Source organism: Antechinus flavipes, chromosome 4, assembly GCF_016432865.1.
Source record: "Antechinus flavipes isolate AdamAnt ecotype Samford, QLD, Australia chromosome 4, AdamAnt_v2, whole genome shotgun sequence".
In the NCBI taxonomy this organism is placed as follows: domain Eukaryota; kingdom Metazoa; phylum Chordata; class Mammalia; order Dasyuromorphia; family Dasyuridae; genus Antechinus; species Antechinus flavipes.
The window spans coordinates 286,410,207-286,437,155 of NC_067401.1; the positions used below are offsets into that span (position 1 = coordinate 286,410,207).

Consider the following 26,949-nt stretch of genomic DNA (forward strand, 5'->3'; position numbering starts at 1 on the left):
CCCCTTGAAGTCCGAACTTTAGACTTGGACTTCAAACTTTCTTTGTCACCTGCCCCAAACTTTTAAGTAGACAGAACAAGGATATCTTAACTCTTTGTGTGTGTTATTGAACCCCTTTGGCATACTGGTGAAGCCTGAGGATTTCCAATCAGAATAGTGTTTTTAAATGTACAAAATAAAATATATAAGACTACAAAAAAAACCAATCACATTGAAATAAAGATTCAGTTTTTCTTCCTATCAAAATTTATGTAATTCTAAAATCCAATCATGGACTCAGTTAAAAATCCTTGTTCTAAAATATTAGGAGAAGGAATCTTACCTAATTTCTATATGACCTCTTTAAAAGTTTTCTGAAGACTAGGTTACCTAGAGACTGTGACCAGCATTCCCTTTCTTATATATTCTAAAATGTAAGATAACATATTCATTGCCTTTATCATCTATACTTCATCAATCAGATCTTAGTTATAGATTTGAATCCTGTCCAGAATAGCAACCCATTACCCTTCCCTCTTCTGAAGAATAAACTCATTTGCAAGGCAAGTTAGGAATGTTTAAACTATTCTATTTTTATCAGAGAGAGACCTCTAGAAGACATAAGCATTATTGCAGTTCCACATCACATATACTTTCCTTTTCCCATGATAGATTTTTTGTCTTCCAGATCTTCTTCCCTGGCAGTCTCCTGTAAATACCAACCAGTATATTCCCTGGTTCTCCTTAATTTGATCTTTTTTGAAATATGCTCTTCCACTAAAAGGACCATATGTGAAAAAAGTTGACTTATTAATGTAATTAGTGCTTGAAAAAAATATTAATTTAATTAAATATATTTGCAGATTAAATTTACACAGAAAACTACCAGAAATCTTCTGAATCTCCTCTATCCTCCCTGTATGTATCTTGGCAGTCTGTCATTATCTGCATGTTGCTTTTCTTTTAGAACACGAGTTTCTTGAGGGCAGGGACAATGCATTTGCCTCTGATTTTTTTTTTTTTAATGTCTTTGGTTTTGGTGTCCTCCCTCCTCCATTAACTTGTTGACCAATTGATTGTTATATGTGGATTAGGATATAAAAAAGGAGACAGAAGCCATGAGCCCTATTTTCTCTTTTGATATAGACTTCTTTTGTCATGACAGTTGATACTCTTAAGCCCTTGTTATTGGTAACAGCATTGCTCTTGATTTACTAGAGAGATAGAAGAGAATTACTCAGAAAGATTCAGCATCTTTATGTAAAAGAATTATAAGGAAACATTGATGTGGACAAACTTAGAGTAGAGAAATTATGGAGGAGATTTGCAGGCTTGTTTCTACTTTTAAGAATCTTTGAGGATAGAATGAGGAGTAACAAATAATTAAGTAGAGAGGGTAGCTTTTAATATGCAGAGAAAAGATGTAAATAAGAACAGGATATGTCAGAGGAAAAAAACAGATAAGAGGAAGAAATAAGAATGAAATGAGGGATAAAGAAAAAAATTATACAAACCTCATTTCTGTATAAAGGCCAGCCCATTTTAATGAATCACTGCTTTTGTGGAGTAATTATAAGAAAGATCACAATGGAGCAAACTGAGCATCTGCTTTTGCTTTGGGCTCTTTGGAGATGCCGGTTATTAGCATCAGAATGATATACTACAATTACTTAAAGAGACAGCTTTATTTGGCTGTTTTAACTGGACCAGTATTGAAATGTGAAGCACCAAGAAATAGGCACTGATTATAGTGAGAAATTTCTAGGTCTCACTAACAATTGCTTTGTCTATCTAAAATAGTGAATTTAATTAAACCCATGCCTAGAGATACTCATCTTTGAATAAGAGGTGATATATTTCTGTAGAAAAGGAATAGAATCAAGAAACCTGTCTTTGGTACTTAATATCACTGTGGCTTTGAGCAGGTTATTTTGACTTCTCTGGGTTTCTTTGTCTTTAAAATGAGAGGTCGGACTAGCTGACTTCAAAGGTCACTTCCAGCTTTGGAGCCTATAATTCTTTTACTCTAAGTATATGACCCAAGAATAGACTTGTAGTTGGAGCAAGTTGAAACCTTAGTTCCACTTATTATCCTTATTAGATATGTGATCACTTAAATTTTCCTTGCTTCAGTTTTTTCATTTGTAAAATGCATATAATGACTGCCCCATTTCTCTCACAATGTTATGGAAAAGACCTTTAACCCTTGCCTTGATGTCAGTTCTGGGATCAAGGAATGGTACAGTAGAATGGTCTTGGCGCCAGACTTTAATCATATCCCAACATTAGGGAGTCTGCTTCTTGAGAGTGGGAAAGTAAAGGAGCATCTCAAGGCCTTGAGAACAGTTCTGACGCATTTACACACATACACACTATCAGCTTCAGAAGGATTATTGTACAGAACCCATCATATGGGAGATATGGATCTGTTTCTTATTTCACCTTGTTCCCTTTTCTATAGTTGGAGGAAGTTACCATGGTTCCCAGTTAGCTCTATTATTGTCACCTCTGTTCCTACTGAGAGACAGAGACAGAGACAAAGACAGTGAAAAAAGAGGAGAGACAGAGACAGAGACAAAGAGAGAGAAGAGGAGAGACAGAGACAAAGATAGAAGGGGAGAGAGAGAGACAGAGACAGACACAGAAGGGAAGAGAGATAGAGAGAGAGACAGAAGAGGAGAGACAGAGACAAAGACAGAGAGAGAGAGAGAGAGACAGAGAGAAGAAAAGAGAGATAGAGACAGACAAAGAGAAGAGGAGAGACAGAGAAAAAGAGAGAGAGAGAGAGAGAGACAAAGAGAGAGGAGAGAAGAGAGATAGAGACAGACAAAGATAAGAGGAGAGACAGAGAGAGAAGGGGAGAGAGACAAAGAGAAGGGAAGAGAGAGATAGAGAGATAGACAAAGACAGATAAGGGGAGAGACAGAAATAGAGAAAGGGAGAGACAGAGAAGAGAAGAGACAGAGAAGAGGAGAGGCAGAAAAGGGGAGAGAGACAAAGACAGAGAATGAGAGATGAATGAGAGAGTGAGAAGATGAGAGAAAAGATAGAGAAGTACTTTTTGAATTATGAGGGCTTAATAAATGGGCCAGTGCAGCATTGTCAATAGAGCTAGGAGACCACTTTTGACCTGGACAACTGATTTGGTCTCTCTCTCTCTATGTCCTAGGGCCCCAAGACTTGAAGTTGCAGAGCCAGTGCCTATCTGAACGCTAGAAGCAGTTTCTTCATTGGGAGTTCCCAAAATCAGTGAAATCACAACTATTCCCTTATTGAACTATACATTAGGTATTATTAAATGGGCTCTAGGAACTAATGTAATCATGGTGGGTTTCTCTTTGTGCTGATGCCCTAGTGTACTTCTTTTAAAGCAGGGTTGACAGCTTCTGGCATTCTTCTAGGACTGGTGTGAAGAATACTTGGGTTTTTTATTATTTTTGACTCTTGAGATAGAATGCTGTGTAAAGTGCTTATCTCATGTACTCAGAAATACTCCAAATGATGGTTAGTACACTTTGTCCTAGTGTGACTGAAAAAGCTCGTGTGTTCCTAACAAGATTTTTTTTTTCCAGGAAGTAATTCATTCTCCAGTTAGTGACTCTGTTGGAAGGCCCTGTTGTTCTGGGCAGCTCTGGTCCTTTGTGTCCTATTTTGAGACACCACCATTGGCTGTACTCCAGGCTGGTCTTTTTGCTGTTATGATTTCATAGCTCTTGAGACACATGCCTTGAAATTGAGTGGAGGCGTGCCATCAGAATCCTCCTTTTATCCCCCCTTTGGCTTTGTAGGGGCCACCACCATCACTTTCTATATCCACAAGTGCTGGCTGACCATCATTGGAAGTCTTGACAATGACAGCTTCTGGGTGGAGTGTGCCAGCACTTAGTGAATAAATTATAGGATCTAAAAGAATTGTGATTTTGTGAGCATCCTCAAGAGATTTTGCTTGAGTTACAAGAGCACAGCAAGATCAAGAGCTCTTCTCTCTTCTCCTCTCCCCTCCCCTTTCCTCTTCTTTTCCTTTCTCTCCTTCTTTGTACTAGCTTTTCTTTTACTTGTCCCACTCTGTAGGCATGAGTGGAGGGGTTGGAGTGAGTGGGGGGAGTATGGCAGATTTGAACCTTTGGATTAGAAAAATAGGTTTTTAGACAACACTAATTAAAGTAAGGACAGCTGCTTAATGTCTTTGTTTTCAAATATTTTTGTTGGCTGATTGTTGGCTTTAAGTTGCCAAAAAGAAACACGCATAATAGATTGTTCCTAAACTGCTGTGCTCCTAATTATTATTTTCAAGTTTCACTAGGAACTTTAAAAAATTTAATCAGTAACATTGAGAGAAATTTGCAGACATAGTTGTTCAGGGACATAGCTATTACTATTCATTCTGAGGGATTCAGTCCATTGAGAATAAGATGGATACTGATAGACAGGTTTCTTCTCTTTGTAAGGAGTATAAAATGCAAAAAATGGGTTTATTAAACTCTCTTTTCCTTTGCTTCTTCCTGAGTTCTTCCTCAAAACCACTAAGTGTAATGTTACATCCAAATACAGTCTAGCTTAGGAGCTCTTTGGCTGTTCCAAGCATAATTTGCCTTTCAGTAAAATGGCTTAAAAACAACCTAATATGATGGAAGAGGTCCTGGCCTGAAAGCTAGGAAATTTGGGTTATAGTCATTGTCCTGGACTTGCTGGCAAAAAGGAGTTGAGACGGAGTCAGGAAGGGGAGGAGCTGGACAAACTTTTAAGTGTAATCTGCATTGTTAACATATTCTCTGTTGCTGTAAGTCTAGAAATCAGAACAGTAAGTCCAGCCCTGATATGTCGCTGATTGCCAGAGTATAAGTGTACACACTGAAAATTTAACACTCTGCTCACTGGAGCTGGCTCCAACATGCCTCAAGTTATAAGCTTGCTTCTTTCATTTACCTTGTGCAAATTACTTAAATTCCAAATTTCCTGATTTACAAAATGATGGACTAAATGAATTTAAATGAGATAAAGAAATTCCAGCCCTAGTATTTGGTGTTAATAAAATGGTTTTAGGTACAGTTCTATGTAAGGCGTTCATTTAAAAAAAATAAAAGGAAACTTGAGGCTTTCAGAAGAGAGAAGAGACAACTTGGTAGTAGCATAATGACTAAAATACTGGACCTGAAATCAGGAATACCTAATTTGAAATTCTGTCCTTATTACTTGCTGGCTTCATGATCTGGGGCAAATCATTTAATCTCTGTTGTAGTTTCCTTATTTGTAAAATGGGTTTTAAATATGGCCCCTATCAATCTCACAGAGTTTGTAATGGGCTGAGGCTTGAGTTGATGCACTGAAGTCCCAAGTACATGAGGCTAAATAGTAATTGGACCATACTCTATTAATATATAAGCTTGGAGAAAGAATGGCCTTTTTATAGCCAGGCTATGATGCAGACTTCCCAAAATCCAAACATGGGAAGACAGAGTCCCTCCTGGCAAGGGACTTCCAGAGAGACTCATAGATGCTTTCAGTGTGGAAAAGTAGGGCATCTGAAAGCTCAATATTGGTATAGAGATAGAATGGGAAAACAGGGTGGGAGAACAAGACCCAATACCCTATGTCCAAAATGCAACAGAGCTTCCATTGGGCCTCAGAATGTAGACAGATTCAGGGAAACGGGATGAGGGGCCCAGCCTCAGGCCCCAAGGCAAAAAACACTTGGGGCATGATGGCAGCCAATGGTACACCCAGAGAGTGCCTACAAGTTCAGTACCCAGACATGATCAATCAGCCAGAAAGCCATATGATGGGAGAAGGGGATTACACAGTCAACCAGCCAGGAAGCAACCTGATGGGAGAAAGGAATTACAATTGGGGAGAATAGAACTGTATGCAGCTGGGACAACTGAGATACCCCTTGGAGAGGTGAAATCTGTTCCTCTCCAGCCTATGGATCCCTTACCTCCAAGCACAGTAGGCTTGACCATTTCACCTCCTTTTTGGTGCTTTCACCTCCTTTCCTGAGAAGTCAGGGAAGGGGTGATCACCTCCCCTTGGAGGCTCTGACCTCCCTGAGGAGTCAGGGATGGCATGATCACCTGTGTTCTAAAACAAAAGAAAGCGGGAGATGTAATGGGCTGAGGTTTGAGTTGATGCATTGAGGTCCCAAGCACATGAGGCTAAATAGTAATTGGACCATACTTTATTAATATATAAAGCTTGGAGAAAGAATGGCCCCCGCCCACTCTTTGTGCAAGTCCTGATGTGTTGTATAGGAAATGACGATTTTGGTGGGTGGAGGCAGGGGAGTAGAAAAGGAAGGGGAAGGAGAGACTGCTTGCATTGCCATTGCACGGCTTTTCAGCTCAGATCCCCTCTGTTAGCTGGCTTCCTGTTGCAGCTGCCCATATTGCTATCGCAATCTTTCTTGCCCATATTGCTATTGCAATCCTTATTCACCTCTTCACTTCAATAAAGACTGAAGATTTTTCCCTTAACCTGAATTCCTGACTCCGGCTGATTTTAAATACACGGTCATTACAAGAGTTGTTGTCAAAATGAGATAATATAAAGTGTTTTATTAAATGGTTTAATGGAACATCATGTATTACTTTTTATAAAAGAAAATTTGATAATTTTAGCATTTGTCTTTGAGAAGTAAATACCTATTTTTTCCTTTATCACTTGTGAAATATGTTACCATAAGAGCAATTTGGAACTATGTTCAAAAAGTTATCAAGCTGTGCATACCCTTTGATCCAACAGTGTTTCTACTGGGCTTATACCCCAAAGAGATGCTAAAGAAGGGAAAGGGACCTGTATGTGCCAAAATGTTTGTGGCAGCCCTGTTTGTAGTGGCTAGAAGCTGGAAAATGAATGGATGCCCATCAATTGGAGAATGGTTGAGTAAATTGTGACATATGGACGTTATGGAATATTATTATTCTGTAAGGAATGACCAGCAGGATGAATACAGAAAGGACTGGCAAGACTTACATGAACTGATGCTGGGTGAAATGAGTAGGACCAGGAGATCATTATGTACCTCAACAACGATACTGTTTGAGGATGTATTCTGATGGAAGTGGATCTCTTCGATAAAGAGAGCTAATTCAATTTTAATAGATCAAAGATGGACAGAAGCAGCTACACCCAAAGAAAGAACACTGGGAAATGAATATAAACTGCTTGCATTTTTGTATTTCTTCCCGGGTTATTTATACCTTCTGAATCCAATTCTCCCTGTGCAACAAGAGAACTGTTCGGTTCTGCATACATATATTGTATCTAGGATATACTGTGACATATTTAACATGTATAAGACTGCTTGCCATCTGGGGGAGGGGATAGAGGGAGAGAGGAGAAAAATCAGAACAGAAGTGAGTGCAAGGGATAATGCTGTAAAAAATGACCCTGGCATGGGTTCTGTCAATAAAAAGTTAAAAAAAAAAATATGTTACCATAAACTGGTATATAGAGTCCACACACACTTGGACAGTTATTTCTGATGTTTGGTAATTAAAATATGGGGCAGTTAAGGGGCTCAGTGGATAGAGTGCTGGACCTAGAGTCAGGACCTTCATCAGTTCAAATCTGACCTCAGATATTTATTAGCAGTGTGATCCTAGATAAATCACTTAACCTTGTTTGCCTCAGTTTCCTAATCTGTAAAATGATTTGGAGAAGGAAATGGCAAACCATTCTAGAATCTTTGCCAGGAATACCCCAAATGGGGTCGTGAAGAGTCAGACACAATTGAACAACAATTAAAATACAATTTCCTATTTTCTTATGGATCTAAAAAAAAAGTTTTAAATTTTTCTAGCATTTGAATTTTTCTTATAATTTATCTTCTTTTTAAAGGGACTTGTCTATAATAGGTATTTAACAAATAAGAAAGGTTGTGAGGTTGAGTCCAGTCACTTACCTGCCTTCACATTAAGAGAAATAACTTAATTCCTCTGGGCTTCAGTTTCTTTAATTGTAAAATTAGGTCAGTGAATTGTTGTTATTTGTCCTTTGAGGAGGACCATGACATATGGTGAAAGTGAATTGGGGTTGGGGTTGTGCAAGGTCACAAGGCTCTAATCCTGTGCTTCCTTGTTTCATAGAGGAGGGAAATGATAATCTAGAACGATGCAGGATTGATTTAAGGTCTAGGTGGTGACAAATGGCAGGATCAGAATTCAAATCCAGTTCTGGTTCTCAATGCAATTGTTACACACTTAAAAGTCAGACTTCTTCTTCTTTGTTGATTTGAACTTCTTGTTAAATCTCCTTTATAAGTATTATGAGAAATATTTTCAGGATAAATACTTTAAAGTCCATTGTATTTTTCTTTAATCTCTTAAGGATGACTGATTTCAAGAAAATTTATTAGCAACTGTTAGTTGACATTTAAATGATTGTTATTTAGTGTCCCAGCTATGTCACAAAGTTGCAGTAGCTGACCTTTAGGGATGCTATAAACCGAAGAAAAAACAAGTAGCACATTTCTATGGGTAGAATGATGATATCATGCTTTAAAATAATAGTGAAGTTTTTCATACATATTTCAAGAGGTTTTTGACTTTACAATTCCAGACATCTCCTATGCAGCATAAGATTTTGGGCCTGTACAAATCTTAGATTAAAAAAAATTAGTTACTGGTTGATATGCTTGTATCACAAGGACATTTTAGTAAATTTATTAAATATATATATTGTTGTTGGTTATTTGCAGCAAAGAAGAGACTGAAATCTGAGGACATTATTATCACAGGAGATTCTTCAATTAAAATAAATGGAATTTGTCTGACAGAATTAAATTCCATTGGTCATTTTAACAGTCATAATCCTCAATTAACATATGATGGAGATCTAAATGTAAACAATGAACAGGCTATTTTGAAAGGGAAACTATCATTGACAGCAGCCCATCTCAGAAGTGGAAGGTTAGTATTATTTTTCTATTTGTAGTTCTTTAGCATTACCACTGTGCCTTTAACCATTGTCATCTTAAGTTTAATCATTCGTTCTGTATTAATTAGTTTTATTAGTTGATTGATTAGTCTCTGCATTTTTTTCTTCTTTTGCAAAGATAATTATTCATGAGAGAATGGAATTTTCTGCTTTGTGGGTAGTCTGTGGGTAGATGTGCTGGATTTACATGATTTCATATTTATTCCCAGGAAACCTATATTCACACACACCAAAATAATTCATTTAGAAATATCAGATGAAGTCCTTTATTTTAGTTATATTCTTGGCTACTTCTGGAATACTGATTTATTGTCTAGCTTGTGGTTTATCCAGGACTCCTGCCTGACTGCCTTTTATCTTCTTTTATCTCTTCTTTGGCCAATTCTCACTCTGTTGGCAATTCCACAAAAGATTGGGTAGGGACAGGGAAAAGAGGTTCCCACTTTAATTAATCAATTTCATTTTTGAATTGAAACTTCAAACTGGGATTTGGGGACTTCATGATAAAGCATCAAACTGCTCATTTTGGGTAAATGTCTTCCCACATGCCTAAGAAGAGTCTTTAAATAACAGAGTTAAAACAAAAGTAGTAGAGTTTCTTTCAGTATTGTAATTGGAAAAAAGTTATATTGTTGTCCCCAACTTTATAAGAAGTTAGATCTGCCTAGGAAATTTTAAATAGGAGTCATTCTGGTTTTTAGAATACTTTCAATTTCTAAAGAGCCATTTTGGCAACACTGGCTTACTTATGTTTCTTAAAATTGGAATTGCTGAGGGCATTTTAGTTTACAAAACTTTTTATGTTAAACCAAAAAGAACAAATCAGAGAATAGAAGAGCTTGTTCATGTTATATTATGAATGATATATATTATCACAAGATGTTAACATTATAATAATTCTTAGCTTTTCCTTTATTAGAATTTTTTTGTATGTTACATATTGATTAAGTTTGGAGTACACATTGGCAAATTTTACATTCAATAAAACTCTTTTTGCTTCATCAGTTTCAACCTCTAGGCCTAAAATTTATTCAGTATGATGGAAATGAAAATTGAACCTATTGGCAATTCTTAATTTTATAAAATTAGAAGTATATGAGAATATCTGATAAAAATTGATCTTAAATGAACAATTTCAAAAAACATTGTTTTATAATGCAATATTTCCAGATTTAAAAATAAAATCCTACCATCATTTAACATTTTAACCATTAAAACATTAGTGAGTAATAAAAAGCATTTCATTGGATTGTCCAGGCAAGTTACATATAAGGGAGGGAAGGAAAGTCTGAATTAGGAAGAGAGGAAGAAGGAAGGAGAAAATTTGTACAGATTTAGGTTAAACAGTAGTGGAGGTTTCTCACATAGTTAAAAAAAAAAAAAAAGCTATATTAAAAAATTCAATTTCAGAAAAAATACCAATAGCTACAATAAAATCTCTTTTATTTGAATTCCAGAAATTTAGTTATTTGATAACTTAGATATCATATTCCCTATGATTTTTTTAACCAAACATATTAATGGTGTAAATAGGATTTGATGTTTAACTTACTTTAAATATGGTATCATTTTCATATAAAAATAACATACTAATTTCAAAAAATCTTTATTCAATTAAGTCGGTCTGGAATTCATCTCTGTTCAGTAAACAATAAAGACTCAGTAAATGCTATGGAGCATGTTTGGCACTAGAGATAAAGACAAAAATGAAAATGGATCTTGTATTCGGGGACTTTACCTTCTGCTGGGCATTGTGCAATATGCACATATATAAGTAAATTTAAAATACATATAAAATTATTTGAAGTAATTCTGAGAGAGAGAGAGTGCTCACCTGAAAGGATTTTGTGTAGGAAGTGGCACCATATCTGTGTTTTGAAGTAATTTAGGAATTTTAAGAGCCAAAGGTAAAGAAAGAGGTAGTGCATTGCAAATATGGACCACCTATATACAGAGGCATAGAGGTTAGAGATACAGTGGTGTGAGAATTACTTGGGACAAAGAATAATTTTGATGTACTTTCATTCTGTGATCACATGGTCTTGAATATGTGCTTCTCTTGACATTAGGGAAATGCAAAACATCTGACCTTGATTAGATGAAATTAGATTAATCTGGTGTCTCTATCTGCAGGAGTCCTCAAACTTTTTAAATAGGGGGCCAGTTCACTGACCCTCAGACTGTTGGAGGGCTGGACTAGAGTAAAAACAAAAATTTTGTTTTGTGAGCCTTTAAATAAAGAAACTTCATAGCCCTGGATGAGGGGGATAAGCGTCCTCAGCTGCTGCATCTGGTCCGCAGGCCGTAGTTTGAGGACCCCTGAATCTTTAGTTAGTTCTGTGAACTAACTATAGTATTCTGTACTATACACATGTGTTTTGGATATTACTTCAAAGAAATATGTAAAAGTTGTATCTCCCAAAGAGAACCTTTTGGTGACTTCGAGATATTGCAGTGACTGCTAGTGTGGGATATATTATGTATTTTATTTGTATAAAAACTTTTTAATTTAATGCAATCAAAATTATCTGTTTTGCATTTCATAATGTTCTCTAGTTCTTCTTTGGCCATAAATTCCTTCCTTCTCCACAGATCTGAGAGGTAAACTATCCCTTGTTCTTCTAATTTGCTTATAGTTTCACTCTTTATGTATAAATCATAAACCTCTTCCAATCTTACCTTGGTATAGGGTGTTAGGTGTTGGTCAGTACCTAATTTCTGCCATACTAATTTTCAGTTTTCCCAGCAATATTTGTCACATAATGAGTTCTTATCCCAGAAATTGGAGTCTTTGGGTTTATCAATCACTAGATTACTGTAGTCACTATTTTGTCTTGTGAACTTAACCTATTCCCCTGATCCACTAATCTGTTTCTTAGCCACTACCAAATAGTTTTGATGACTGACACTATTTATAATATAGTTTTAAGTCTGGTACAAGTAGGCCGATAAATAGTTTTGATGACTGACACTATTTATAATATAGTTTTAAGTCTGGTACAAGTAGGCCGATAATCAAGTGTTTTAATGATCATTTAAGATCATAATGATATAGAATCAGTCACACTGAAGCTAAGAAAGTGCACCAAAAATAAAAAATGAGAACTGCCAGAGACCATTGTCAAAAATGCCTAAGCTTCAAGAAACAAGCAAAAAGTTTCAGTGGGACCTGATGTGGGGAGCTTGCTACTGATTCTTCTATGGCGAGATATATGCTTCTTAAAGTTGGAAAAACAGCAAGGAGACAAATAAAAGAGCTGCCAGCTATTGTTTGAAGAAAAAAAATGTCATTGGAAACACAACGTAAGTATTAGGATCCTGACAAATATAAAAAGATAAATTTTTATTGATGAAACTTTTTTCATTCAAGGCTATATCAAAACTATTGTCAGAAGATTAGATGAGTCTGAGAAAGATATGGCAGTTTTATCACACCATAAAATAACCATTTGAAAAAAAGTGTGGGATTTTTTTTTCGTTTCTCTTGAGCTTTAAAGTCTTGTCCACATTGAAGGAATAATGAATGCTAACAAATCTTTTGATATATTAAGAAAGCAGAATCATTTAAGGATCACAGAAATTTCCAAACAGAGATTGAATTCAACAAGATAACTTTGCATCACTTCAGATACCATGAAAAGTTAAGAAATTAAAGAGCTAGAGAGAAATGTGCTTTTCTGGCCTTTGAACTCACCTTATTTAAACTCCATTAAAATCCCATGGGTGATAATCGAGGCTAGATTCATCAAAAGAACACAAACCTAATTTGATAATTGATTTTGTGGTGAAAAATTGATATATGTCTTCTAAACTCAGTGCCAAATTAGATAAAATAAATGCAAGGAAAGGAGGACATTTTGCATGTTTAAAATTTTTTTTAAGATGTAAAAAGTTGTAAAGTTTATTGTATAATCAATAAATTTATTTACTTTGTCCCAAGGAATTCACACACCACTGAGTGTTGTGTGTGAGCAACAGCTGTAGCGGGTCAGTATAACTACATTAGAGACTATTTGAAAGGGAAATAATGAAATGATTTTAAAAAGACAGGTGCGATCTAGATTGTGGAGGGTTTTAAATGTGAAATTGAGGACTTTTGTATTTTACCATAGAGGCAATAGGGAGCCCCTGAAAATAACTTTGAGAATAGGAGTGACATAATCAGATCTCTGATTTAGGAATATCAATATTGCTGCTTCTTAGAGGACAGTTTGGAAAGAGGAGAGTTTGGAAGCAGAGGGAAAGAAATTAGATTATTGCAGTATTTTAGGTGAGTGGCAATTTAAGAGTCTGAAGCTATGAGAATGAGAGAAAAGCAAATAGAGAGATGTAGTGGAAATGGAATCAATGATCTTCTGCAACTGATAAGTTTCAAGTGGGACAGGAAGAGGGAAAAGGCAAAACTTGTAGAAACCCAGGTAATGAGAAAAAAAATTCCTTGACAAAAATAGGGAAATTGGAGGTGGGTGAAATTAAGGGGAAAATATGAGAAGTCACTGGACATGATAGAACTTCAAAGAACCCCTATTTGGTAGGGGTTATAGTAACTGATATTACTATATATACTTAAAAGCACTAAAACATTGTTGTTTTAAAATGGGCTCTGTTTTTTATGTTTATAAACTTTAATAGATGTTTTATAAATATGATAATCTTTAATATATGATATGCAATATACATAAATATATCCAAGTCTATATTTAAAAATATTGTAAATGTCCTCTTTAAATGTTCTTTAAAATGTAATGGTCCAACAGAGGTCCTGACTCTTTTAGGGAGGAGTTTCTGATATAAGCTTATTTAAGAAGAGTTAGTCTGTATCATTAGCAAATATTGGTAGCCAAATGGAATATTCTGTCTCTATATCAAGCAGATCTTTTCCTTGAGGAAAAGGTTAAAACGTTAAAAAAAAAAAAAAAGAGAGAGAGAGAGAGAGAGAGAGAGAAAATTTCTTTTAACTGTCATGTTATCCCCATGGATTGTCAGACCACGCCAGAAATTCCAGTCTTTCACCAAAATATAATTGAATTAAAACACAAGTCAGAAAATAAAGGACTATAAAAAATAAATAAACATAGGCTGCAGAAACATTGCTAGTTTACACTAACTATTTATATAGTTTGTTTACTTGTGTGTATGATAACATGGCATTTGCCCCAGAGCAAACGTAGTGATTGGCTGGAGGTAATCACTAATAAAGCTTATAGATAACCTTACTATATAGTTGCTAATAAAAAAACCCAAGTAATTATGGAAGGAGGGGAAAAATTAATTTGTCAACAATATGACTTGGATTTTGGTTTGGAAAATATGGTCATCATAACTATGTGAATATGAAGGTTGTTTTTTTTAATTAATGGATATTGTTGCTTAAATGTTTCCATAAAATATTCTACAAACATCTTTAAAGTACAAGGTGTTTTAGTATTGCTATTGCTATCTGTTTTGATAAATTCTATTTTTATATTTAAAAATAATTTTGGAGAAAATTGAACTGATATCTTCTTTCATATCTTCTCACCTATAGCCCAAGCCTGGCAGAATAAAGGTGCCATCTCTCTCCTGGTATTTGAATATTCTTATTGTTGACAGAATAATTTAAAAGAAGTAGCCTCCTGAATAGTTAGCTTATAAATTTAAATCTACAAAAATGACAATAATTCAAAATTTTCGTTAATTCATTCTGATCTTCCTTTATTTTAGTTTGAATTAATGAGTTTTGATCATGTATGGGAAAGTTGAAAGAAAAAGTAAAGAAGAAAATAGAAAATCTGAAAAACATAAAACATTAAGGGACACAAGCTTAGTCCATCTCTCTCATTTTACATTTGAAGAAACAGGCCTGAAGTGGCTACTCTAGAGATTATGCATTGGCAAAGTGACAAATAATAATTTGTCATATAATGCAGAAGAATTTTAAAGTGTGTTTGTGTGTATATGTACGTATATCTACTTTGAGATCTTGAATAATTCTAAGTTCTCTTCGGACTTCTTTATTATAAGTAAAGTTGAGGATATCATTTTTGTAGCTTATTTTTATTTTTGATGTTTGTGAAAAATGGACTATAACATTTTAACAAAGAGACATTCTTCTTAATGCTCAGGGGTACATAATAAGTTCTAGAATTTTGATGGAATTTACCAATCAAATTAATCTTGATAGTGTTGTCAAATTGTTTCATTTGTAATTAAAAAGAAAAAGATGCTTTAAAAAAAGGCATTCTTCTTTAAGAAAATATTTTGGATTGGTTAAATTTAAGTGAAGTAATTATAATTTGTATTTTGTAAATTAGTTCAAGCATTTGCTTTAAAAACAAGATGTTATGTTAAAGCTACAGATTGAATTTAGTTCTAATAAATGAAGTGTCTGTTTTCTGGACCATTAGAAAGTTTTGGCCAACATTTTCTACATTTTTTTTCCATCTAGTGCTAAATGATCCCTTTTATTCTCTTGACCCTTTCCTTATTTATATTATTTTATAATAGTGCTTCTGTTAACATAATAAAATCTTAGTGTTCCGACTAATTCAGAGGCTAGGAGGCAGTATAGAATTGTGGAAAGAATAGTGTATTTGGAATTTTGAGACTTCTTTTAGAATTCTTTAATACTTAATAGTCATGTGACTCACCATGGCCAAGTAATTTACTCACTGGATTGTTGTGAGGAAAGTGATCGACAAACATTAAAGTACTATATAAATCTTTTCACATGGTAGCAATGAATCATTTCATCCTTGTATTAAGAGATTTCTAATTTGTTTTCCAATACAATGTTTAAGACTTGCTTTGATGGTAACTTTCTAAGCTGGTATTAAGTACTTAAGAAAGTTGAAAAAAGAATTTTAGGGATTTGAGCACTTGTTACATATAGTCTTAAGACTATATATAACCACCAATGCAGTGTACTAATATAGTACATTACATTAGACCAACTAGTTTGGGTAAAATTGCTATGCCTCCCTAAGCATAAATTTCTTTCTAAGTTAATATCTTTGTATCTCTAATGTATGATTGAGGGCATTTTACTTAGAAAGAAATTCATGTTTGAGTTGTCATTTAACTAATTGGATTGATTTAAACCCAGAGAGAGAGAAAGAGAGAGAGAAAGAGAGAAAGAGGTCATTAGTATGGTTTATGAATCTATTCATATTCCTCTCTTATTCAGTGTCTTTATTAATGAGTTGATTAGAAGCCATGATTATCAGAATTTCAGAGGTTGAAACTGATAGGTCATGCAATTAAAATTATTCTCAATTAACTGAACCCTTCAGTGTATACCTACTATCCAATATTAGAGGACTGCTAAAGACCCTTCCAGCTCTAATAATAATTTGTAGCTTTAAATTTCTGCATATTGTTAAAGGGAAAATTATAACCAAGCTATTAAAGTATTAGAATTGGCTGCTTTGTGACATAAAGTGAGCTTTCTGTCACTGGGGACATTAAAGCAGATAATGGATGATTTTATGTCAGGGACTCCTTATTGGAGGACAGTTGACCTAGATGGTGACCAAAGTCTTTTGGGCTAAACTATTCTATGAGATGAATTTGAAAAGCACTAAGGAAGGTGTCATTTGTAGAGCTTTGCTTTTATTAAGTAGAAGGGAAAATGTTTTGGGCACTGTAGAGGAACATGCTATATTAAAGTCTTTTCTAAAGTATTAATGTCTATGATTCTTTTGTAAAATGGGGCAGAACAAATAATTTTGATCTAGAGATAATTAGGGAGACCTAATCTTCCAGTTCTGTGCACTCCAATATCCTATTCTTTTTTATCTAAACCTAATTATGATGGGTTCATAGGGGTTTCCTTTCCTCCTGTGTTTCAGGCCTTTCCCTCTTTTCCTGGTCTGCACAACATAAGAACCTTTTTTGTCTTTCAGTCCCTTCTAAGATAAGTCCTGTTTGTAATTTTGTTGAACTTTATTTTTCCAATTGGGCTGATTTCTTTCTGCCTTTTTCTGGAGTAGTGAATCCAAATTCTCATTGATCACACAACATCCTATTTCCTGGGATTTTTATTAGTATTTCTCCTAAGCCAATGGCTTTCTACTACCAGATTTGCATCTTAATTTGCATGTTCAAATAAAGAGATTTTTCTAGAACATTATAAAGCCAAAATATTTCTGGGGTTAGCTCAATCTTTTTGTGCTTTTCTAAAAAAGGCAAAATGAAATAGGAAATGATGGTATGTCTGTTTTTTATAAAAAGCCTGAGGGTTGGAGGGAAATCATTGCAGACAGAAATTGAGGAAGAGGCCTCTGATAGCCAGGGAACTATCTGGAGATGATCCAAAAACTAGAGCAATTCCTAATAACATAGGGGAAAGGGAATCGGTATTAAATGAATACTATGTACTATGCACTGTGTTAATAAGCATTTGATAATTATTTTCTTAGTTTGGTCCATACATCCTTAGGGGATAGGTACTATTATTAAATCCATTTTATAGTTGAGGAAATTGAGGCAAACAAGTTAAGTGACTTGTTCAAAGTCACACAAGCTAGTAAGCAGCTCTTTCTGACTTTAGACTCTACTAGCCACCGTACTATCTAATGGCCCAATAGTGTTAAGACTTGCGTCTGTTTTTATTAGCAGTAGGGATAGAGGATGCTGCAAGTGTGGGGGAAGGGATATATGTTTATGAGGATGTGTGTATATACACATATACATGTATACATATACATTTATGTTATATTTATACATATGAACAACATCACATATGTGGCTGGATTTAACTGGCAATATGGGAGGAAGTAACATGAATAAATGTATCTTATCCCATTTGGGATAATGACTTTCATGTCACAAATAAATTTTGTCACAAAAAACCCTTTTAAAGCAGTTCTCTTATTTTTGATTTTCTATATTTCATATCAGTAGCTGTGGAGTGTGTGAAAAACCTGAGTTCAAGTTGTTTCTCTGACCCATGCTGACTATGAAGTAACTCACTTCATCTTATAATGTTGTAATTAACTCTTTAGATACATGAATTGTAGAGGAGGTATCAACCTGCATCCATAGAAGCAGTAGCTAGATCCAGGAGTTCCTTAATCCATTGCAATCACACGGCTAGTTCTTATCCCAAGCCTACCTCATTGTTATGCAATTTTAATAATCAATAAATCTTAATTAAATACTTTGGGACAAGCATTATGGTTAGTGATGGAGAAATAAAGAAAGACAAAAATCAGTCCCTGCCTTTAAGGATGTAAGTTTTGGATACTAAAAAAGAAAACTTATTTCCTGTACTGGGCACTGGCTATTTCAGAATGTCTGTTTACAATGTCCCGCATATACAGTGAATAGTTACTATACATTAGGACTACTCTCAGAGCCCATAACCATTCTTCTTTTTTTTTTTAAATTTTATTTTATTTAATAATAACTTTATATTGACAGAATCCATGCCAGGGTAATTTTTTACATTATCCCTTGCACTCGCTTCTGTTTTGATTTTTCCCCTCCCTCCCTCCACCCCCTCCCTAGATGGCAAGCAGTCCTATATATGTTAGATATGTTGCAGTATATCCTAGATACAATATATGTGTGCAGAACCGAACAGTTCTCTTGTTGCACAGGGAGAATTGGATTCAGAAGGTAAAAATAACCCAGGAAGAAAATCAAAAATGCAAATAGTTCATATTCATTTCCCAGTGTTCTTTCTTTGCGTGTAGCTGCTTCTGTCCATCATTTATCCATTGAACCTCAGGTCTCTTTGTCAAAGAAATCCACTTCCATCAGAATACATTCTCATACAATATCGTTGTCGAAATGTATAATGATCTCCTGTCTTAAGGACTGAGGAACTTTTGAAACAGCAGGAGCATTCTAAATGCCCTCACAGGCTCAACCCCAGCTAATTTGTTTTTGATAAATATTATCTCCGTGGAAAAATGGGAAAGTTTGTTCTGAGTTCTAAACAATTGACTTGCAAGTGTACTTTTGGAATATAACAAGCCCATTCATAAGCTGATAATCCCCAGTATTTATATTTAGTCTGATAAATTTCTTTTGAGATAAATGTAAAAATGTGTTTTTTTTTTTTTAGAATATTAACTTCATTACTTTGGGATTTTTCTTATCAAAACAGAGGCACTGGGGTCCTGTGGAAAGAACATAGACTTGGGAGTCAGGAGATCTGACTTTGCTGGTATCCAGTTGTGTGATTTTGAACAAAACACTGAACCTCTGTGAACTTCATATTTCTAAAATGAGGAAAGTTGGACTAAATCAGTGCTCTTAAATTTTTCGATTTCAAGACATACTCACATAATTAAAAATTATTGAGGACCCCAAAGAAGTTTAATTTATGTGTGTTATATCAATATGTATCATATTAAAATTTTAAAATTTAAAATAATTATAAATAACATTTAAATTAGTTACATTTATTTTAAATTGTAAGTAAAATTCCAAACTCATTACGTTAATATATTTTTATGAAAGATATATTTTCCCCAAAATCCCCCCAAACTCCCCCCAAATAAAACAAACATATATATATAAATTTAGTGAGAGAAAGGAAGGGAGAGACAGAGACTGGGAAAAGTGAGGAGAGAATAGGAGGAGAGAAAGAAAATGAGAGAGAATATCTCTAATGTCTGGCTAGATCCATACAGCTGGATCCTCCTATCTGTTTTTGCATAATCTATTGTGATATGTTGTTTTGGTTGAAGTATATGAAGAAAATTTGGCCTTATACAATATGTAGTTGGAAAGAGAATAGTATGAAAATAATTTTGACCTTGAAGACCCTCTGAAAAGTTTCAGGGACCACCAGGGATCCATAGACTATAAGAACCACTGGATTAAAGATCACTAGGAAGTCTTAAAAAAAAAAAAAAAAAAAAAAAAAAAGACCCGTGCTTCTAAGTAAATTAGAATTCTTTCAGTGCCATAATAGTGACCTCTTGTGGGGAAGATTCTAATCTCTGAGATTTGCTAAATTTGGTTTTATATTTAGTAGCTTCCTATTACTGCCTATAGTTTTGACCTGTTGCTTTTCATGATTCAAAAAATGTAGTTTGAAATCAAATTTTTATTGTTATTAAGAACTATGTATATATCATACTTTACAAGTAACTTTTGTATTCTTTCTTCAGATGCTTCATAGCTACAGAGCATCTGCATTTTAAAGACAGACATTTATTTTGGTTTCTATCCCTGAGTCTTTTTTTTTTTTTTTTTTTTTGTATATGTGTGCCTCTTCTTCTTAGTGATCTGATGAAAAGACGTGCCAGGGCTTCATCGTGTCCGGTCAGTACTACCAAGAATTCATTGGAATTAAACAAAGGTAGGTAGCTTGTATCCCAGAAAATTTATCTTTGCTTTTTCACTTGTCATTCACTCAAATGCACCTCAATTGGAATCATCTAATTTTTCTTAAAATGAAAGAATGATGTTGAAAGAAATTCTTTAGGATTAAGCTCCCAGTTGTTTAATCTGTAACGTGATTATTTCAACAGTTCGTTTTACTGCTAAAACTCTGATGTATGTCTAAAATGAATAAAGATATCTTTTGATTTTTAGGATTAGTTTGCTGTTTGAAAACTCTGAGAAGTTGGCACACTATTGTCTCAGATCCAACATTGTTTACTATGCTTTCATTATTTATAAAACAATCTTCTCATTTTTCTTTTCCTGGATAGTTAATTCAATTTTCCCAAATTATAAGCTCTATTTTTTACTATTCTGCAGAAGTGATTTTTTTAAAATTTAAAATGTTAATTTACTTCAAACTTAAAAAATAGCAAAAGAAAAAACATTTCCATATGCACAGCAGAACATGAGAGTATTCAAAATATGAAACATTAAATTTCCTTTTGAAGAAAGCCTATGTAAAACATACTACACATTGTGTTCAGAGTTGTCCATCTTTTCTTTGCTACCTTGTAAGCTTTTCTTTTTTAGTTCTCTGCTGTGTATTTTTTATTTTATTTTCTTTTTCTGCTTTGCCCCCTCTACCTCCCCCAGAAAGGCTACAATTAAGAGTGGATATATTTAAATATATGTATATATCTCTATACATGCATATATCTGTGTATATAGATATATATCAATATATACACATAGACATCTCTAATCATAAACATCTATGTGATTTTTTTGAAAATAAAAATTGGGAAGAATTGAATTGTGTTGATTGTCATTAGCAACATAGATTAGAAATTATGTGAAAGGCCAACTACCCACAGTAATTAAAGGGCCTGCCAGCAGGATTATAGCTACTGGATATAATGTAACTGATAATATAAATCACAGGCTAGAAATATGTTAAAATAACATTAAATTAAGTGTTATCTTTAAATTTTTGGCAGGGGGAGAAGAGCTTCATTTTTATAATTGACAGGAATTTCACAAAACATCTAGGAATATGAGTTAGGGATGATACTGCTTTCGAAAGTTCCATTGTTGCTAAGGTTTATTTCATTTGCATGCTAAAAACATCAGCCAATAAGTGTAGTGTCAAGTTTTTGTGTCTAAAATGCAGAATTGTGGTTTAAAACTATAACCACTGAGACAGCAAAATCTTAAAAAAACATGCTGAACTTTTTGCTTGACTTCCCAGTTTCCTGTTGAATCATAATTGTTATATTTAGAGAACTCTATACTAAGATGAAAGTATTTTCTAAAGTACTAGATTCTTCCTCAAGACTAAAACAAAGATTTAATTTTTAGTGGGTTTTAAAAAACTCTAATGATTGTGTATTTCAGTCTTAAAATGACTATTCCACATTAAAGGTAATTGTATGAAACTGTTTTGAAGAGGGAAGGAATTTGCAGCACAGTAACGAGGCACAAATGGGATACAAAGTAGTCCTTGGGAGAAGAAATTAAGCATTTTACTAGAATACCCTGTGCATATTCAGGCCAAGAAGACAAATATTTCAGCAATATTTGGGAGAGTGCTCAATGAAAGATTTAATTTTAGTTCAATCAGAAACTGCTTTCTAATTTCTTCCCCACATACATGAAGTTATTAATATTTTTAGTACTTAAAGATACTACCCACAATGTAAGCCCTGAGAGGCTCTGGAGGAGGTAATTCATTTCACAGCATTTTGTGTTTGTTTAGTTTTCCTTTAAGAACAGTTCATTTATCCCAGTTTTACATGGCATTATGGAGTAGCAGCAGTTGGATAGTTTCATTTACATGGAAAGTGAAAAAATTAACTGACTTTTTTGATCTTAAAATCTGAGTACCTGACGAATTTAAGTATATTATCTCTTATATTTTGCTCCATTAAAATACTTTTCTGGCTTTTCATCTGTCTTGGTGTGTGTTGGCTTAAAGTTACTTTTTATATAGAAGAAATTTTGAAAATGTTGCCAAAGTGAACAGCCAAGTTTTTTTTGATAAATCTTGAATTTTTGGTTGCTCTTTGAATCCATTTAAAATCTATTTACCAAATTCATAAACTTTAAGATAAAGTGTATGTTGTGATATAGAAAACAAACAGCTTCTTAAGCATCTTAAAAAAAATAAGCTAATACCAATGTTAGGAAATTTCCTCCTGAAGGTGTTGTGTTTTATACTTAGCCTGTTTATGGGATGTAGTGTATGAACTCTTGCTGACCAGGAGATGGAAGGCACCTAAACTATTTTAAGTACTACTTTTTGGCAGCTCTGTTCCTATTTATTTCTTTTTTCTTTCTTTTTTTTTTTTTTACAAGTTTTTTTTTTTTTATTTACAAGCTTTTATTTACAAGTTATATGCATAGGTAATTTTGCAGCATTGACAATTGCCAAATCTTTTGTTCCAATTTTTCCCCTCCTATCTCTCACCCTCTCCCCAAGATGGCAGGTTGACCAATACATGCTAAATATAAATTATATTTATATAATATAATATAATATAAATTAAATTATATATTATGTAAATACAAATATAAATTAAATATAATATAAGTATACATGTCCAAACATTTTGCGGTACAAAAAGAATCGAACTTTGAAATAGTGTACAATTAGCCTGTGAAGGAAATCAAAAATGCAAGCGGACAAAAATAAAGGGATTGGGAATTTTATGTAGTGGTTCATAGTCATCTCCCAGAGTTCTTTCACTGCATGTAGCTGATTCAATTCATTACTGCTCTATTGGAACTGATTTGGTTCATCTCATTGTTGAAGATGGCCAGGTCCATCAGAATTGATCATTATATAATATTGTTGTTGAAGTATATAATGATCTCCTGGTTCTACTCATTTCATTCAGCATCAGTTCATGTAAGTCTCTCCAGGCCTTTCTGAAATCATCCTGCTGGTCATTTCTTTTTTTTTTTTTTTAATTTTTATTTAATGATTACTTTATATTGACAACATTATCCCTTGCACTCATTTCTTTTCCGATTTTTTCCCCCTCCCTCCCTCCACCCCCTCCCCAGATGGCAAGCAGTCCTTTATATGTTGGATATGTTGCAGTATATCCTAGATACAATATATGTTTGCAGAACCGAACAGTTCTCTTGTTGCATAGGGAGAATTGGATTCAGAAGGTATAAATAACCCGGGAAGAAAAACAAAAATGCAGATAGTTCACATTCGTTTCCCAGTGTTCTTTCTTTGGGTGTAGCTGCTTTTGTCTGTCATTTATCAATTGAAACTCAGTTAGGTCTCTTTGTCAAAGAAATCCCCTTCCATCAAAATATGTCCTCATACAATATCGTTGTCGAAGTGTATAATGATCTCCTGGTTCTGCTCATTTCACTTAGCATCAGTTCATGTTCTGTATTCATCCTGCTGGTCATTTCTTACAGAGCAATAATATTCCATTATATTCATATACCACAATTTATTCAGCTATTCTCCAATTGATGGGCATCCACTCAGTTTCCAGTTTCTGGCCACTACAAAGAGACCTGCCACAAACACTTGTGCACATGTAGGTCCCTTTCCCTTCTTTAAAATCTCTTTGGGATATAAGCCTAGTAGTAACACTGCTGGATCAAAGGGTATGCATAGTCTGATAACTTTTTGAGCATAGTTCCAAATTGCTCTCCAGAATGGTTAGATGTATTCACAATTCCACTAGCAATGTATTAGTGTCCCTGTTTTCCCACATCCCCTCCAACATTGCGCATTATCTTTCCCTGTTATTCTAGCCAATCTGACAGGTGCATAGTGGTATCTCAGAGTTGTCTTAATTGGCATTTCTCTGATTAATAATGACTTGGAGCATCTTTTCATATGTCTATAAATAGTTTCTATTTCTTCATCTGAGAATTATCTGTTCAAATCCTTTGACCATTTATCAATTGGAGAAGGGCTTGATTTCTTATAAATTAGAGTCAATTCTCTATATATTTTGGAAATGAGGCCTTTATCAGAACCTTTGACTACAAAAATGTTTTCTCATTTTATTGCTTCCCTTCCAATCTCATCTGCATTAGTTTTGTTTGTTCAAAAACTTTTCAATTTAATATAATCAAACTTTTTTATTTTGTGATCAATAATGATCTAGAGATCATTCTTTGGTCATAAATTCCTTCCTCTTCCACAGGTCTGAGAGATAAACTATCCTGTGTTCCTCTAATTTATTTATAATCTCATTCTTTATGCCTAGGTCACAAACCCATTTTGACCTTATCTTGGTGTATGGTGTGGGTCAATGCCCCATAGTTTCTGCCATACTAGTTTCCAATTTTCCCAGCAATTTTTGTCAAACAGTGAGTTCTTATCCCAAAAGCTGGGGCCTTTGGGTTTGTCAAACACTAGATTATTAAAGTTCTTAACTGTTTTGTCCTTTGAACCTAACCTATTCCACTGATCAACTAGTCTGTTTCTTAGCCAATATCAAATGGTTTTGGTAACTACTGCTTTATGATATAATTTTAGATCTGGTACAGCTAGGCCACCTAGAATTGATTTTTTTCATTAATTCCCTTGAAATTCTTTATCTTTTGTTTTTCCATATGAACTTTGTTGTTATTTTTTCTAGGTCATCAAAATAGTTTTTTGGGAATCTGATTGGTATAGCGCTAAATAAATAGATTAGTTTAGGTAGTATTGTCATCTTTATTATATTTGCTCACCCAATCCCAGAGCATTTAATATTTTTCCAGTTGGTTAGATCAGATTTAATTTGTGTGGAAAGTGTTTTGTAGTTTTGCTCATAGCAGATAGATTCCTAAATATTTTATACTATCAGTAGTTACTTGAAATGGAATTTCTCTTTGTAACTCTAACTCTGTTGGATTTTGTTAGTGATATATAAGAATGCTGATGACTTATATGGGTTTATTTTGTATCCTCCAACTTTGCTAAAAGGTGTGGATTATTTCTAATAGCTTTTTAATAGAATCTCTGGGGTTCTCTAAGTATATCATCATATCATCAGCAAAGAGTGATAATTTGGTTTCCTCATTACCTACTCTAATTCCTTTAATTTCTTTCTCAGTTCTTATTGCCAAAGCTAGCATTTCTAATATAATATTGAATAGTAACAGTGATGGTAGGCAACCTTGTTTCACTCCTGATCTTATTGGGAATGGTTGCAGTTTATCCCCATTACATATGATGCTTACTGATGGTTTTAAATAAATGCTACTGATTATTTTAAGGAAAAGTCCATTTATTCCTATACTCTCAAGTATTTTTTTTAATAGAAATGGATGTTGGATTTTATCAAATGCTTTTTCTGCATCTATTGAGATGATCATGTGGTTTTTGTTAATTTGGTTATTAATATGGCCAATTATACTGATAGTTTTCCTAATATTGAACCAGCCCTGCATTCCTGATATAAATCCTACTTGATCGTGGTGTATTATCCTGGGGATGATTTTCTGTAGTCTTTTTGCTAATATCTTATTTAAGATTTTAGTATCAATGTTCATTAGGGTGATTGGTCTATAATTTTCTTTCTCTGTTTTCAGCCTACCTGGTTTAGTTATCAGTACCATATCTGTGTTATAAAAGGAATTTGGTAGGACTCCTTCATCCCCTATTTTTTCAAATAGTTTATATAGCATTGGGGCTAATTGTTCTTTAAATGTTTGGTAGAATTCACATGTAAACCCATCAGGTCCTGGGGATTTTTTCTTAGGGAATTGGTTAATAGCTTGTTCTTTTTCTTTTTCTGAAATGGGACTATTTAAGCAATTTATTTCCTCCTCTGTTAATCTGGAAAATCTATATTTTTGGAGGTAGTCATCCATTTCACTTAGGTTATCAAATTTATTGGCATAAAGTTGGGCAAAGTAACTCCTTATTATTTCTCTAATTTCCTCTTCATTGGTGGAAAGTTCTCCCTTTTCTGTTCCTATTTATTTCTATTGATAAAATGCTCTGGAAAGCTCAGTGTTTAATAACTTTCCTTGCTATTGAGGTTTGAGAAAGTTTAAGTCTAGTGTCTATGATATGGAAAGAGAAGCTAGGATGGTGATCAGTAGATAGCAGTGGGATGAGAGGGAAACTTGTTGAGCTTTCTGGCTTCCTCTGAATAAAAAGATAGCAGTATGAATATGCTTTTTTATTTGAAGTGAATTTCTAAAACAGTAGGCTTATTTTCAAATGTAAATACAAAACTGTAATTCACCTGATTTTTCATAGATACCATTTTAAATCATTCATACTATAGTTCCATTATACCACCTTAACTGTCCATAGTAAAATATTAAATTAAAAAAAAAAAAGATAATGAACTCCAGAGTTAAGAATCTTTGTTAAAGAGAAAAGTGAAGCTTAGGACAGAACACCGAAGAACAACCACTTTTAGGAGATGTGATATGGATATTGAGCTAGAAAAGGAGAATTTAGAAGAAGAAGTAAAATAGGAGAAGTAGGAGAAAGGGATGATATAAAAATCTAAAGAGGCAAGAGTGTCCAGGAAGAGATGATAGGCATCTGTCAAATACTTCTTGAGAAAAGACTAGCAGATTTGACAATTAAGACATTAGTGATAATTTAAAATAATTTCATTTGGGTTAAAAAGTTGGAAGTCAGAATGCAAAGGGTCAAGGAGTGAGTCAGAGGAAAGGAAGTAGATATAAAATGTGTGGACAGTTTTTTTTTTTACAAGTTTGTCTGAAAAA

General features: G+C 34.0%; 1 protein-coding gene across 2 annotated transcripts in view; it reads left to right on the top strand.

The window, feature by feature from the left end:
• The window catches only part of ARMC2 (armadillo repeat containing 2), a 179,996-nt gene that overhangs the window by 32,155 nt on the left and 120,892 nt on the right, over nt 1-26,949 (top strand). For both annotated transcript variants that reach the window (XM_051997500.1, XM_051997501.1), the window contains exons 5-6: nt 8,675-8,885; nt 20,133-20,209. In XM_051997500.1, coding sequence (XP_051853460.1) covers nt 8,675-8,885; nt 20,133-20,209 — 288 coding nt within the window. The remainder of the gene's footprint in view (nt 1-8,674; nt 8,886-20,132; nt 20,210-26,949) is intronic.